General features: G+C 41.1%; 1 protein-coding gene across 1 annotated transcript in view; it reads left to right on the forward strand.

The window, feature by feature from the left end:
* The window catches only part of LOC113499249 (cleavage and polyadenylation specificity factor subunit 1), a 20,615-nt gene continuing 6,183 nt past the window's right edge, over window positions 1-14,432 (forward strand). Inside the window, exons 1-20 of the mRNA XM_026879651.1 lie at window positions 1-371; window positions 651-871; window positions 1,104-1,274; window positions 1,682-1,845; window positions 2,354-2,493; window positions 3,116-3,226; window positions 4,977-5,158; window positions 5,265-5,412; window positions 5,793-5,989; window positions 6,615-6,816; window positions 7,200-7,316; window positions 7,911-8,036; window positions 8,784-8,923; window positions 9,502-9,621; window positions 10,195-10,332; window positions 10,814-11,005; window positions 11,551-11,736; window positions 12,438-12,588; window positions 13,337-13,515; window positions 14,028-14,242. Coding sequence (XP_026735452.1) covers window positions 209-371; window positions 651-871; window positions 1,104-1,274; window positions 1,682-1,845; window positions 2,354-2,493; window positions 3,116-3,226; window positions 4,977-5,158; window positions 5,265-5,412; window positions 5,793-5,989; window positions 6,615-6,816; window positions 7,200-7,316; window positions 7,911-8,036; window positions 8,784-8,923; window positions 9,502-9,621; window positions 10,195-10,332; window positions 10,814-11,005; window positions 11,551-11,736; window positions 12,438-12,588; window positions 13,337-13,515; window positions 14,028-14,242 — 3,263 coding nt within the window. The 5' untranslated portion in view covers window positions 1-208. The remainder of the gene's footprint in view (window positions 372-650; window positions 872-1,103; window positions 1,275-1,681; window positions 1,846-2,353; window positions 2,494-3,115; window positions 3,227-4,976; window positions 5,159-5,264; window positions 5,413-5,792; window positions 5,990-6,614; window positions 6,817-7,199; window positions 7,317-7,910; window positions 8,037-8,783; window positions 8,924-9,501; window positions 9,622-10,194; window positions 10,333-10,813; window positions 11,006-11,550; window positions 11,737-12,437; window positions 12,589-13,336; window positions 13,516-14,027; window positions 14,243-14,432) is intronic.

A 14,432-nucleotide genomic window follows, 5' to 3' on the forward strand; every position in this document is an offset into this window, starting at 1 on the left:
AAAACGCACTATATTTTGTTGAAGTGTCAAGCGACGCGACAGCGATTTGCAAACAAACAATTTGAAAAATAAATATAACTTTCAGTTAAACAATGACAAAGTCTTGAACAAATATGTGAAAAGTCTACTAAAAGTGTTAAACTATCTAAATACAGTATCGTAAGGAGTTAAGTTAGTTATTAACAACATAACCTAAAAGTCAGTGGCAATGTTTTCGATTTGCCGGCAAACGCACCCTGCTACGGGCATTGAGCATGCCGTCAGCTGTTGTTTCTTTAATAATGAAGATACCTGTTTGGTTACGGCTGGCGCTAATATCATTAAGGTATTCAGGCTGTTGCCTGAAGGCCACACGAAGGAGGTTAACGCCGGTAAGTTTTGACGCTTTCAATACTTCCCTGCAACAGGAAAATAAATTGTTCGTACTATGCTCTTCCAAAAAAAGTCTCTCTTTACTATGTTTTATAACAACTAATTCAAATTCTCTATCTTAATAATTATGTTTTTACTAAATTTTGTTTTGTTAATTTTTGTTCATACCATCACCAAAATACAATCTATTTAATCATACCATCAGCTAATGAAAAATGAAAAATGGTTCTAAAATCAAATAAACTTGGTAAACACCTCTCTTCATTTATTTTCTGTAGCTGGCCAGCCCATCCCTCCAAAAATGAAGTTAGAATGCCTCGCAACATACACATTATGGGGCAATGTGATGTCCATGGCGTCTGTCCGATGTCCAAGTGCAGGCCGAGATCTGTTACTGGTGTCATTCAAGGAGGCAAAGCTCTCAGTGTTGCAGTATGATGTACAGACTGACAATCTTATTACCCTAAGCATGCATTATTTTGAAGAGGACGATATGAAGGTAAAAAAACTTATCACAAATATGAAAATGTAATTAAATTTTACTTAAGTCTAGACATTTTTAAGTACAAAAAGTTTTTCAAGAATATTCCATGACTGTTTTTTTTTTTAATCAGACAAGCAACATAAGTTCTTAAAACTTTTGGTCTTTCTGTTCAATACTAAATGCAAAATATCCCTAAAAATATTGCTTCATTAAGTTTTCAAACTTGAAAATATATGCATTTTTTCAGGGTGGCTGGACAACACACCCTCACATACCTTGGATCAGGGTGGACCCTGAGTGCCGCTGTGCAGTCATGCTACTGTACGGTAAAAAGCTAGCAGTATTACCATTTAGGAAGGATATCACATCTGAGGAAGGAGATCCTCTGGAAGCCAAACCACTTGATAGTAAGAAAACTGTGAGTATAAATATAAAGATGTCTAGATGAAAAAAGTTGTGTTATTGCTTAGTACTTCAAAATATGGAGAGCAAGTAACATTCTCAAAGTACTGTTGCAGATAAATCAAATATCCTCTGATACATCACTCACTTTGGAGCATCAGTATCTACAAAATTTATTTTATACTAGCTGTTGCCCGTGACTCTGTATGCATGGACTTCAGTTTACAGCGTTCGGTGATCCCCAATTCCATGGAAATACATCACCTTAGCTTTTACACACTTTTTCAATTTTCCATGTCAATGGCTATATGCATGCCAAATTTCATCCAAATCCGTTCCGCCATTTTTGCGTGATTGAGTAACAAACATCCACACTTTCACATTTATAATATTAATAAGGATCTGTTTTCTATTTTGTTTTAGCAACCCACACAACCAATCAACCGCGCACCAACCCTAGCCTCATACGTCATAGTATTAAAAGATCTAGATGAGAAAATAGACAACATTCTAGACATACAGTTCTTGCATGGATATTATGAACCGACACTCTTGATATTATATGAACCAGTCAGGACATTTGCAGGGTGAGTCATGTTCTTATTAAGAAATTACTCTGTAGGAGAGATCCTAGTTGGCTCTCCTATATCTAAAGATTGCTTAATTTTTGACAAGTCCGCTGCTCCGTCTAGTGTAGACTGAGGTATTATCTGCTCAGACAGACAAGTGGTTGACATTACCAAACCACTGCGCATGACGTGTCGCGTTTCGTCCCCGCGTAGGACAAGCTGTACCACGAATGCTTGTCCTGAGTCTGGGTTTTTTTTGTGCATGTATCTTAAATGTCTTAAAATACCTCCCGCTACCCAAGGGTTTGAATCCCGAGCGGAAGACGTTTAAAAGAAGTGGTGAATAGTGTGGATACATACGCTTCTTCTCACGATCCTGTCCCTAGAAGAGTATCTAGATTCGGCAGCGGTATTTGTGTACTTTCGCTTGTACATTAAATGAAGTGCTTAGAGATTGCAATACGTATCTAGCTGTATATGTTCCTCATGACATGACTACCTACAACCGTGTCCCTGTACGCTGCAGACGCACGGCGGTCCGCAACGACACGTGCGCGATGTGCGGCGTGAGCCTGAACATGTCCGCGCGCGTGCACCCCGTCATCTGGGCCACCGCGCACCTGCCCTTCGACTGCCTGAGGGCAGTGCCCGTGCAGAAGCCGCTCGGTAATACCAATCTATTATTATAAAATTTAGTAAATCATAAAACGTTCTAATTGTATTTTTTAATTTGTATAGAAAAGACAGTCGTGTTAGTAAGGTGCCAAATTTTCTGAACTGATTTGCCTGAATATCTGTGTGGAGGTAGCTTAGGACCAAAAGGAGGAAAAATAATTTTCATCACAATAATTGCCAGGAAAACCTTTTGCAGACCTTTTCGCTTTCCTAGATTAACGTTTTTTAACTAAAATGTAGAATCAATTTGAACTTTTTTGCTATTCAATAAAGTTCCCATTAAATAACAAGCAATTAATTTAGATTTGACATTATAATGACACTTGGTTTTTGTAATGAGTGAGTCAAGAAATATACGTTAAAAATAACAAAATATCCAGCCGGCACTGGGAACAGGGTCCAAGCTACCGGTGGTTAGGTAGGACTCAAGAGAACCTCCTCAAGATACGCGATCGTTTCAGAAACGAGCTTTCTAAATCTAGCTCTTGACGCCAACGAGAGTTATTACTATTAGCGTCCCATTGCTAGGCAAAGGCCTCTCTTCCCTCGTTCTTTTAATTGATTTTGTAAAATTTTGTATTGAACAACACATAAAAATTGAATTTATTTCCAGGTGGCTGTCTTATAATGGCTGTGAACTCACTAATCTATCTGAACCAGTCGGTACCACCGTATGGAGTCTCCCTCAACAGTATTGCGACGCACACAACCAATTTTCCACTCAGTAAGTGTACTTTTAAGATTACCTCCTTTTTTATTCCAAACTCAAGTTCCACGGCTATGTATCTCGAGATCTTCTAAATATCGGAAAACTTCAAATAGTATCTTGATTTGCTTTTCTAAGTTGAGGCGAACATTTTGTGTCCTTTAACACATCTTCTTCGGAGCCATTTTAAAAGACGATCCAAGTAAAAACACTCCTAGCTTTTGTTTATTGCTTTTTTCTTGCCATGGGGTCAGCATTCGATGGTGGGTGTTGAATTGCTATGCATTGCCATGCACCAATATAAAAGCGCGTATGACGTAGCATGGTGGTTCAGGTTTAATCTGTAAGACTCTGACAATACTAAATTCTGCCTCCGAGGAGGTGGGTGTCCATGAGGCTAACCAAAACAAAAAGTGGTAATAGAAGATAACCCCTGAAGAGCAAAATACCTCCAAAAGGAAACCTAACAGACATTTTCTGTCTAATGGAGTTGTGACTGACTGTAACAGTCTGCCAGAATATGTTGTCATGGCAACAACACCGAATTGCTTCAAAAATAGACTAGACAAACTGGATTTATTCAAACTATTTGACATACACGCATCAGCTTTTTAGCTGCTCACTAGTTTTCCGAAAGAATAATAATAACAGAGGATATTAGTCCCCAAGACGTAGCCATTGCAGTCCACCTGTTGGTCAATTGGAAAGCCCCGGGCCCGGATGGACTGCATAACTTTTGGCTGAAATGGTTACCGAGTTCACATGTTGCAAAGCATCCCAATTTTAATTTGCCGTAGACTCGGCCTTGCACCCACAGTTCTTAACCACTGTTTCCGCCCATCTACTCTACAAAACAGGCAATATCACGGATCCCAAAAATTATCGACCCATTACATGTTTGTCTTCTATCCACAAATTGCTTACATACATTGTGAGAGAAAGATAACCATATTTATCGATTTTCTATCATGTCTGCCTTTCAGAATGGATGTATGGATGGGTCACGTGGTACTAAAAAACTACCCCTTATCGTCTATGTCCATATGCCAACAAGTTCGCCGCTCCAAAAAGGATGTGTCGACTTGTTGGATAGATTATTAGGATGAAGTAGAAGATCACTGAAATCTTCAGTAATTCCATCAGTATGGAATTTAGTGTTGACAAATGTGCAGTCATGCATAATACGAGGTGGGATTGTGGAATCCCAGGGCATACAGGTCTCGGATTCTAAAATAAACCTGAGGTCCCTATCTGCATCATAAACCTGAAAATACTTAGGTATGTCAAGGTGCGTACGGATTGCGCGTACCCTGGTACGCGTATCCGGAACGCCTAGTCCATACCTACAGTTACGCATTCACACTTGGGGTATGCGCACCCCAAGATCCACCGGCATTCGGTTTTTGGTCGCGCGTCAAAGAGGACGCACGCGGCCGGTTACAGTATATTTGGACGACAAAATGAATAAACACGCGTGTTCTTCGAGTTTCAGTAATGAAAATATTATCAGATTGATTCAAATTTATGAATTCTACCGGGTCTTCCGTGCCCGGCTTTATATAAGTAAATAAAAGAAAAAAGATGGATGGATCGATTGTCCTCGCGGCGGTCCGTACAATAACTGTTCGCGTATCCAATGTACGCGTGGACAGTGTTTCCCAACTAAGCGTAACACAGGAACGCGCTATCCGCACAGCTTCAGAGGTGATAGGCATGAATGTCGCTGACGTGAAGCCATCACTACACATGCCGTATGTTTGGTGGGCAGGGATCCAGGAGGGCGTGTGCATCACGCTGGACGGGTCGTGCGTGGCGCCGCTGGGCGAGGGCCGGCTGGCGCTGTCGCTGCGCGGCGGCCAGCTGTACGTGCTGACGCTGCTGGCCGACTCCGTGCGCACCGTGCGCAGCTTCCACCTGGACCGCGCCGCCGCCTCCGTGCTCACTACCTGCGTGAGTCTCTATACTCTACTAGCTGTCCCATCCCTACATCCATGCCAGCTGTATCGGCTAGTTTATAAACTTAAAATTTTATTATAAATTAAAAATTTGTTCCCAGATGTGTGTAATAGAAGAAGACTTCTTATTCCTGGGTTCCCGTCTCGGCAACTCTCTGCTCCTAAGAGTGACAGAGAGAGAAAATAGAATGCTGTTCTCTGTGGACAAGCCGCTTGAGGCTACTGTCGATCTGACAGTCACGGAAGCTGGTAAGAGAATAAAAAAAGGGGTTATGAATGAAAAATTACCGATTCTCAGACCTACCCGAAATGCAAACAATGTTAAGAAAATCGAGGTGAAGATTTTCGGAGGAGTTCAGCTATGTGTGATTAGTCTTATTCTAAATCAGAACTCCTTTTATAATCGCGAACGTGTCTATTTTTCAGCAATAAAAACTAAGTGACATGAGGAATGTGCCTCATTTCAAATACACAAAGACATGACCCATTTCACAACCTCCAATTATAAGAAAAACATTCTAAGTAATTTGCATGCTGCAATGACGGCGAAACATGTCGATCTATTTTATATTTTATGTAAAAACTCTGTACTTCCATGTTTCTGGCAAATAAATATTATTATTATTCAGAACAACAACAACAGCAACAACAGCAGCAACAACAACAACAACTGCAGAGCTCGGACCCGAGCGCTAAGAAGCGTCGCCTGGACACGATCAGCGACTGCGTGGCCACCAACGTCATCGAGATCAGCGACAAGGACGAGCTCGAGGTCTACGGCTCCGACATCAGGACCTCCACGCAGCTCACCAGCTATGTGTTCGAGGTACGTTCTGATGCACGGTGAAACAGACTTACATGGGCATTATTAAATACTGCTATATTAACTTTATTCTTACTGTACTAACTACACAGGGGCAAGTAGAAATCCTTAGAGGAGCTTGTCTTTCGACATACGAAAGACAAGCTGGTTTTGAACCGACCGCCGATGCACAAAATTAAATAGGATTTTTTTTAGAAAATGATTTTAAAATGTAGGTAGTTAATAAGGTATATAAATTCTGTTTTGTAAGTTTAACAGCAAGGTTAATTTTATTTATTTATACTAACTTTTCTCAAGATACTTAATTAAAGTTGTATGCGTAAATGACAGTGGGCTAAAATAAAAAAGGAAGCATGATAGCGAAGGGCAAAGAGTTGCCGTATGCTTCTGTTTCTATAACACGTCTTAATAACTTATCAGTCAGTTGATCGAAGCAACTACCGACTGACTTACAGCTACCTACGACCTATGACCTAAGCTTGTGTCAGGAAAATAACCCGACTCAAATCCTTTTTATAAAATGGCGTTCTAGAATTTGGAACTTTGGATTTGTGATGTCTTTGTCTTGTCTTTTCTTTTCACCTATACTAAAACAAGTTTTAATTTAATAACCATAACGTATGCCCAGGTATGCGATTCCCTCCTAAACATCTGTCCCATCGGCGACGTGTCGATGGGCGAGCCGCAGCTGCTCTCCGAGGAGTACAGCCGGCAGCAGGACAGCCCCATCATCGAGCTGGTCGTGTGCAGCGGCCGCGGGAAGAACGGAGCTCTCACTGTGTTGCAGCGGTCTGTGAGACCGCAACTTATCACGTCGTTTAATTTACCTGGTGAGTGAAGTGTTCAGAATTATTGTTTCCCTTTTACAAGGCCAGACTTTCGTTGATAACCAAGGGTAATAGTGATATTTCACTGCGTATTTAATTAGTATTAGATTTCAGCTACTTCTCTACAAATTTTGCGGGTGTAAGCAGTAAATAAACACACTCACAACCTTTTAATATAGTATATACTATTATTTTGTTAACAAAGTAAAAATAAGATTTTGCTAATTTGAATTCTACACCATTATTATTGTTTTACAATCAATTCAAAACAAAGTACTTATTTACAATTCAAGCAAAAGTAACTATTATAAAAATATTTGACTATTAGGATGTGTACATTTACCCAACATCCACCTGATCAATACTATAACATCCACATCCCACAGGCTGTATAGACATGTGGTCCGTGCTGGGCGAGAGCACGGAGGGTGCGAGGGAGACGGAAGGCATGCACGCGTATCTCATACTCACTCAGGAAGACGGCAGCATGATATTGCAGACTGGTAAGGATTTATCGATGTATTTTAGTACTAATTTTTACCTGTTTTTTTGAGTTCCTGTATGTATGAAAGTTAATTGAAAATGGAGTAATTTTTGCCGTTGTATTGATACAGTGTACTGAATTAATTTTTATATTTTCGCATGTCATGGATATATTTTCTCGAAACCTAATTTGTAGCCGAAGACATTTTATTTTATCAAGATAAGTGATAAACAGTTAAGCATGGATGTGGATGGATATAGGGGAAGAGGACGACCAAAGAAACGATGGATGGATTGTGTGAAAGACGATATGGCTGTAAAGAGTGTTTCTTGTGAGATGACGGCCGATAGGAAGGTATGGAAGAAGATGACATGCTGCGCCGACCCCAAATAAAATAATTGGGATAAGGGCAGGAGAATGATGATGAAGTGATAAACAGTTCTTGTAAGCAGATTCTTGCTAATAAAACAAATGGAAATCCGTTCCACTTATAAAGAGCATCCAGTACAAAAAATAGGGACAGTAAAAGTTTTTACCTGTATCTGTTGAACAACCACCTGTACAAGCTTCGCATTACGAACATACAGTCAATTTAATTAATCTACCCTTATAGGCCAGGAGATCAACGAGGTGGACAACTCCGGTTTCATGACGGGCTCGCCGACTATCTTCGCGGGCAACCTCGGGAACAACAAGTTTATGGTGCAAGTCACCACAACAGGGATACGACTTATCAAAGGTATGTTTGTATGTATTAGGATAGGGATGATGACTATTTGATTATTTTTCTTTTGTCTTTATTTTTGTAAATAAGTGTTTGGAACTTATGCGTGACGTCACTTCAGTCTGCCGTAACATTAAAGCACTTAAACTTGGTAAATTTTGTGTAGATAAAAGTAAGATAAATATGTGTCTTAGATTTTTTTTTATGAGACGTACAAAAACGATTTTTGTTTTAGTACCTATATATTTATACCTATTCATCATCCCTATAGTTTTCAATAGCCTATCAGGGCCGAACCGTGTATGACGGTTAAGATTAAGTTTTCAATGGTTCATTGCCACCTGCATCCAACGAGACCCAGCGGCTTTCACCAGGTTGTCGGTCCATCTGGCAGATGTTTGTTTCCCACGTTGCGCTTGGTGGTTCGTGGTCTCCACTCCAGAACTTTTCTGCCCCATCTTCGTGCTATGTGGCTCGCTCATTACCACTTCAGTTTGTTACTCCTACGGGTTATATCGGCGACTTTTGTTGTCTGCGGATCTCCACATGTCTTATTAATTATTAAATGATGTAACGGTTTACTCACGCGTATTTATCGTGGGTGCCCGATTGGTTTCGGACCCACTCAGAGTCCTTTAACATAAGCTGACGCGGCGGGATCGCGAGTCCTTCTGATTCGATCCCGCAGAGAACCTTTCGTTTAGGCAACCCTAACATGGTCAGTACTATGACGAGTGCTGCTAGAGTGATGTGGGTGCGCAGGCGGCGCGCAGCTGCAGTCCATCCAGCTGGAGTGGGCGGCGGCGTACGCGGCGGCGGCCGACCCCTACCTGTGCGTGGTGTCGGCGTGCGGCCGCGTGCTGGTGCTGGCGCTGCGCGAGTTCCGCGGCAAGGACGGCGCCGTGAGTCACGCGGACACACTCTGCACTGCTTTATACACTTATACTCGCAATTCAACTAAATAAATACATCACATCACATACATTGTTCTGAAACCAAAGTAAGGCTCTAAAGCACTTGTGTTATAGAATTCAGATACAACTAAGGTACCACAGGAGTCTGGATGTTTTGGAAGTGCGGGAACCGTTTTACTAAAAAAATATTCAAATCGCTTTTGTCACATTGTAAATATGCAATTACTAAAACAAATTTCAAATTAAAATGGAAAATTCTTAAATTTACACCCTATCTATAACGCCTTACATACTTTGCTCGCCTTTACGCGTAATATGTAAAGAACACTCACCTTTACACCAACACCCACTAAATAATCACACATCCACATGTATACGTACTCGAAAATGGTAATAAATCTATCCCGACTACAAACCTACACCTACCTAAAGTTCTACAAACTCTCTTACTGGCACCATGTAACTATACATATATCTTTTAGGAATCCTATAGTTATGTTCTGTGCAATAAACGATATTCTATTCAAATTCAAACAACTTTGAACCTTATACCCATGTCCCCACAGTCGTCAGGGCGTCTGGCCCCGACGCGGCAGTCGGTCCCGCACCGGCCCGCAATACTCCGCGCTACCGTGTACCGCGATCTCAGCGGACTGTTCACACCGCCCGATGCTGATAATACACAGGTAATGTACATGCTTACATATATTGTATGTTGTAGTTGGATCCTTTTGCTAAGACGATCACGAAAAAATAAACATACTAAACCCGGTTTTGTCGATAATTCAAGTTTTTTAACCTTGTTTGGTGTTTATTTTTGGTATTTCTGCTGTGTAACGCCTTTTAAAGAGAACAGAAACTTATTCCAATAGATACATACGTATCATTATAATATTGTATTCATACCCGAATTGCCTTAAGAATTTATTGGGTATGTCGCTAATGCAGTTTAACTCAGCTTAAAACACTTTTTATATCTTATCTTAAACTGGCTGTTGCCCGCGACTTCGTCCGCGTGGTTAGAAGATATAAGTTATGAATTTTTGAACGAAAGCGATCGAAGATTATTATTTTTCCCCGTTTTTGCCACATTCTACATCATTTTTAATCAAACCAAGAAAATTAAGGTTCGGCGATAAAACTTAATATAGTTTACACTTACAAAGAAGTATATAAATAAGTTTATCTATTCAAGTACCTCAATAATTTTTAATTTTTTTAAACAGTTTCACATGAAACTTTTTAATTGCTTCCTACAGGTCAAAGGCGAGTTCAGTGGTAAGATGAAAGGCAAGAACGTGAAAGCAGAAGGCTTCAAGCCGGGAGCCGTGTACGAGCTCAACGATGAGGATGAATTACTGTACGGTGGAGACCAGACCCCAGCGTCTATGGCTAGCGTGAGTATACTCGTTTTGTTGATTTGAAGATAAATGTATTAAAAATAGTCTGAATTTATGTAACTAACAAAATGATAATAGAGAGACTATTGTTTTTGTCAAGTAGTTTCTGCTGGAAAAAAACGCTGAGACATCATCTCAGCTTTAATTCAGAAAAATGAAAGAAATAGTGATGACGACTAGGTATTAAAGTGAAAATCTATTTATTTCCTCAATTAGATAATTAATGAATCTTACTATAAGAACATCAAACAAAGATAAACTGCTGTAAAGTTAAGGTATTGGTTTGTGACGTAACGTCGTAAGCGGTGTAAGTTAAATTCACAGTAATATGATCAATTTATGTTTGCGGGGCAACACTGTCATAAAATTATCAATGAAATACAGACTTTATTGCTTTGCGTTAAGACTTTAAATACCGCAATAACACATGATAACTCTTTGATCATTTTCTGTTTAGTAGTAATGAAAAATTTTACAGATAATGTTAGCAGAACAGTCCAAAAACCCGGGAGTACCCCGGCGTATATCCCGCTGGTGGAAGAAGTACCTGGTTGACGTGAAGGCGACCTACTGGTTGTTCGTACTGCGCCTCAACGGCAACCTCGAGATCTACTCGCTGCCGGAGATGAGGCTCAACTTCCTCGTGAGGGACGCCTGCGCGGGGAACAGGGTGAGTGTGGGATTGGTTGTAGTCAACCTGGTTGAATTGAAGGTAGATAAAAAATAATAAGTCTGTTTATTTCCAAGATGTTTCCAAAAATATGTCTAAAGAAAACATCACACATAAGTAGCAAAAATCTATTACATTTAGATTATTATGCTAGTTATGAAATGGGAAAGCATGACTGAATAGCTTCCTGTTGTGATTATCTTGGCCGAAACCTATGGCTGTGGACGTGATTGTGATTGATTCACAAGTTGATAGAACTTTCATTCGTTTTTAACGACGCAAAAAGAGGGGTTTTTTAAGTTTGACCTGTCTATCTGTGGTACTATAGTTTTGATACGAATTGAGCGATTTTAATTTAGTTTGTTTTGTATAAAAGGTGAATTATGTGCGAGTGTTTTTAGACATGTTTGATAAAAATTGCTGTAGCCATTGAAAAAATGTTAAGGATGATTTTTTTTTCTTTCAGGAGTGTTTCAATTTTTAATTTTGTCTTGTCAAGTCATAACATTCTCGTCAAAGTCCCCACACCTATATCCTGGTTCCAGATCCTGGCGGACAGCCTGGAGTCGGTCCCGCTGCCGAGCGGCGGCGTGGACGAGGACGAGTTCAACAGCGGCGGCGCCAGCCCCGACGCCGAGCGCTGTCGCGAGCTGCTGGTGGTGGGCGTGGGCCACAAGGGGACCCGCGTGCTCATGCTCATGCGCTGCGACGACCAGCTCATGATATACCAGGTGCGGCTGGGGAAGATGATCACATGCCTACTAATATTATAAATGCGAAAATAACTCTGTCTGTCTAGCTGTCTGTTACGCTTTCACGGCTAAACCACTGAACTGATTTTAATAAAATTTGGTACAGAGATAGAGTTGATAGTTTTTATCCCGGACTTTTGAAGAGTTCTCTTGGAAACGCTATATAGCCGACATCGACGCGGGCGAAGCCGCGGGCGAAAAGCTAGTATAATATATTGAGCACACGGATAGCCGAGTGGTTGAGGTCAACACGCCAAACCCACTGTCAAATTCTCATCGCTTTTTATAGTCTGTCAAAGCTATGGTTGAGAATGCCTCAGGCATAAAGTTCGCCTTTATACATATTTTCATATAAAAAAGTATATAATAAATATATATATTTTTTTTATAATTCTACTCCCGTACTAAGGAATATAGTCCTTGTGTCCCGGGGGCCAAAACATACAAGTCGCACATAGTACATAGACACCCAGACACGAGGCGACTTGATTACACAAATACCTATTTGTCCCACGTGGGGATCGAATCGAAACCGCCACACATCGCGCATTCAAGTTTACCCTTTTGCATCAAAACCTTAGCTTAACGTAACATTAGCATTATCAATACCAAGTGTATATCCCCTCCTGCCCAGTTGTCCATACCTGCAGTATATAAATAAATATAATTTCGTTTCCCAGGCATACAAGTACCCTCGCGGTAACCTGAAGCTCCGCTGGTCCCGCGCGCGCGTATCGTTTCCGTTCGGTTACGAGCCCACACCGCCCTCCAGTGACGACTCTTATGAAACGGCTATGCTGAAGGCTAATGTCAGGCAGTGCCGGTATTTTGGTAAGTTTATTTCTTATTATGAACGATTTTGGGAAGGGCAAACTTTTTTATAACTATAGGGTATATTATAAGCTTGTGCGAAAAACACAGATGCATTGTATTTTTTTATAACTCTCATCTGCTACCGTCGTTGTTTGTCTGGTGGATGGCTGCTGGTTGTTATTGGGTAGGATCTTCGCCTGATTGTAAATGTTCGTGATTGCCTATGGAAATATTTTCTTATAAAATTTAGCAAAGACTAAATAATTCGTACTGATGAAAAAAAATAATATATTGGGTGGAGAAGGATAGTAAGGTTAAAGAATGTGGATGGACTGTGTAAAAAGTGACATGAAAGAAAAGGGAATTAATGATAGCGTTTCAAGTGACAGGATGGAATGCAAGAAAAAATGTATGGCGCTGACCACAGGTGGAATGGAATGAGAGCAGGTAGAAGAAGAATTGGATTGTAATATGGTGTATTAGTAGGAAAATGAGCCAAATGTCACGAGATGACGTTCCAAACATTTGTATATTTACTAGTAACTATCGCAAGAATACTTCCTTATGATGCAATGGTTTATTCACGCGACGCGCAACCGCCGACGTACGTTCGACTCGCTACACCGCCGCGTCAGCTCATGATTAAGGTTTCCGGTTTTGTCCGAAAGTAGCCCGACAAAGCCCGATATAAACCCGACATTAAACCGTTGCATCATTCAATTATTTGCCTTATACAAATGAATATGTGTAAGTCAACCTGTCCCAGGCAACGTGGGCGGCTACAACGGCGTGTTCGTGTGCGGGCTGCGGCCCTACTGGGTGATGGTCTCCGCGCGCGGCGAGCTGCGCCTGCACCCGCTGTGCGCGGAGGAGGCGCCCGCGCCCACCTTCGCGCCCTTCAACAACACCAACTGTCCGCAGGGCTTCCTCTACTTCAACTCCAAGGTACCGCCCGACACTTACCCCAGCCCACACAACTATGAACTGAGTCTTCGAGCAAACGTCAAAAGATATAGGAATAAGCAGCGGCTGCACCTGCACACGTGCACGATGAGTCACTAATTATTTGTGCGATTATTATGTATTTTAATCTTTATATGTATTTAAATTTTATGTTCATCATCATCACCATCTCAGCCTATAGCTATCCACTGCTGGACATAGGCCTCTCCATAGGTCTTAACTGTTACACCCTTCACTAGACGACCCCTAGGTGCAAGCGAGATAGACTTTGGACTAATGTTAATACGTAGCAAATACATAAAGTGCATCGTAAAGTATCCTTATAACATGTTTAAATTTTAATTTGTATCTGAAATGTAATCATACCAAGGGTCAACCTGACAAAAATTCCGCCAAACACCCTATATACTCCACCGCCTAACTTACCACCACCGCTTAATTTATTAACCATAATTACCATATCACAAACATAAAATCAACATTTCTTCGACCAGGGTTCCCTTCGCATCAGCGCTCTAGCCCCGCACTTATCATACGACGCGTGGTGGCCAGTCCGCAAGGTCCCGCTGCGAGTGACCCCGCACTTCGTGACCTTTCACCTTGAGTCCAAGACCTACTGCCTCGTGGCCTCCACGCAGCCCCCCACTACAGAGTACTACAAGTTTAACGGAGAAGATAAGGAGAAGGCCAATGAGAATAAGGGGGATAGGTAAATATGTCATGCGATATGCCTTGTTTCCGTTTTCAAATCAGTTCTCAATTCGGTCCTGAAATGGTACCATCAAATCAAAGCAAGATCTAGATGCTATCAGCATTCCTAGCTCTCGATCGAGCGTAGTTCCAACTCGTGTTAGCGCTCGCATTAGCACTAGTATCGATTTACCAAATACCAACTGATT

The sequence above is a fragment of the Trichoplusia ni genome, chromosome 12 (genome assembly GCF_003590095.1).
Source record: "Trichoplusia ni isolate ovarian cell line Hi5 chromosome 12, tn1, whole genome shotgun sequence".
NCBI classification, from domain to species: Eukaryota; Metazoa; Arthropoda; class Insecta; order Lepidoptera; family Noctuidae; genus Trichoplusia; species Trichoplusia ni.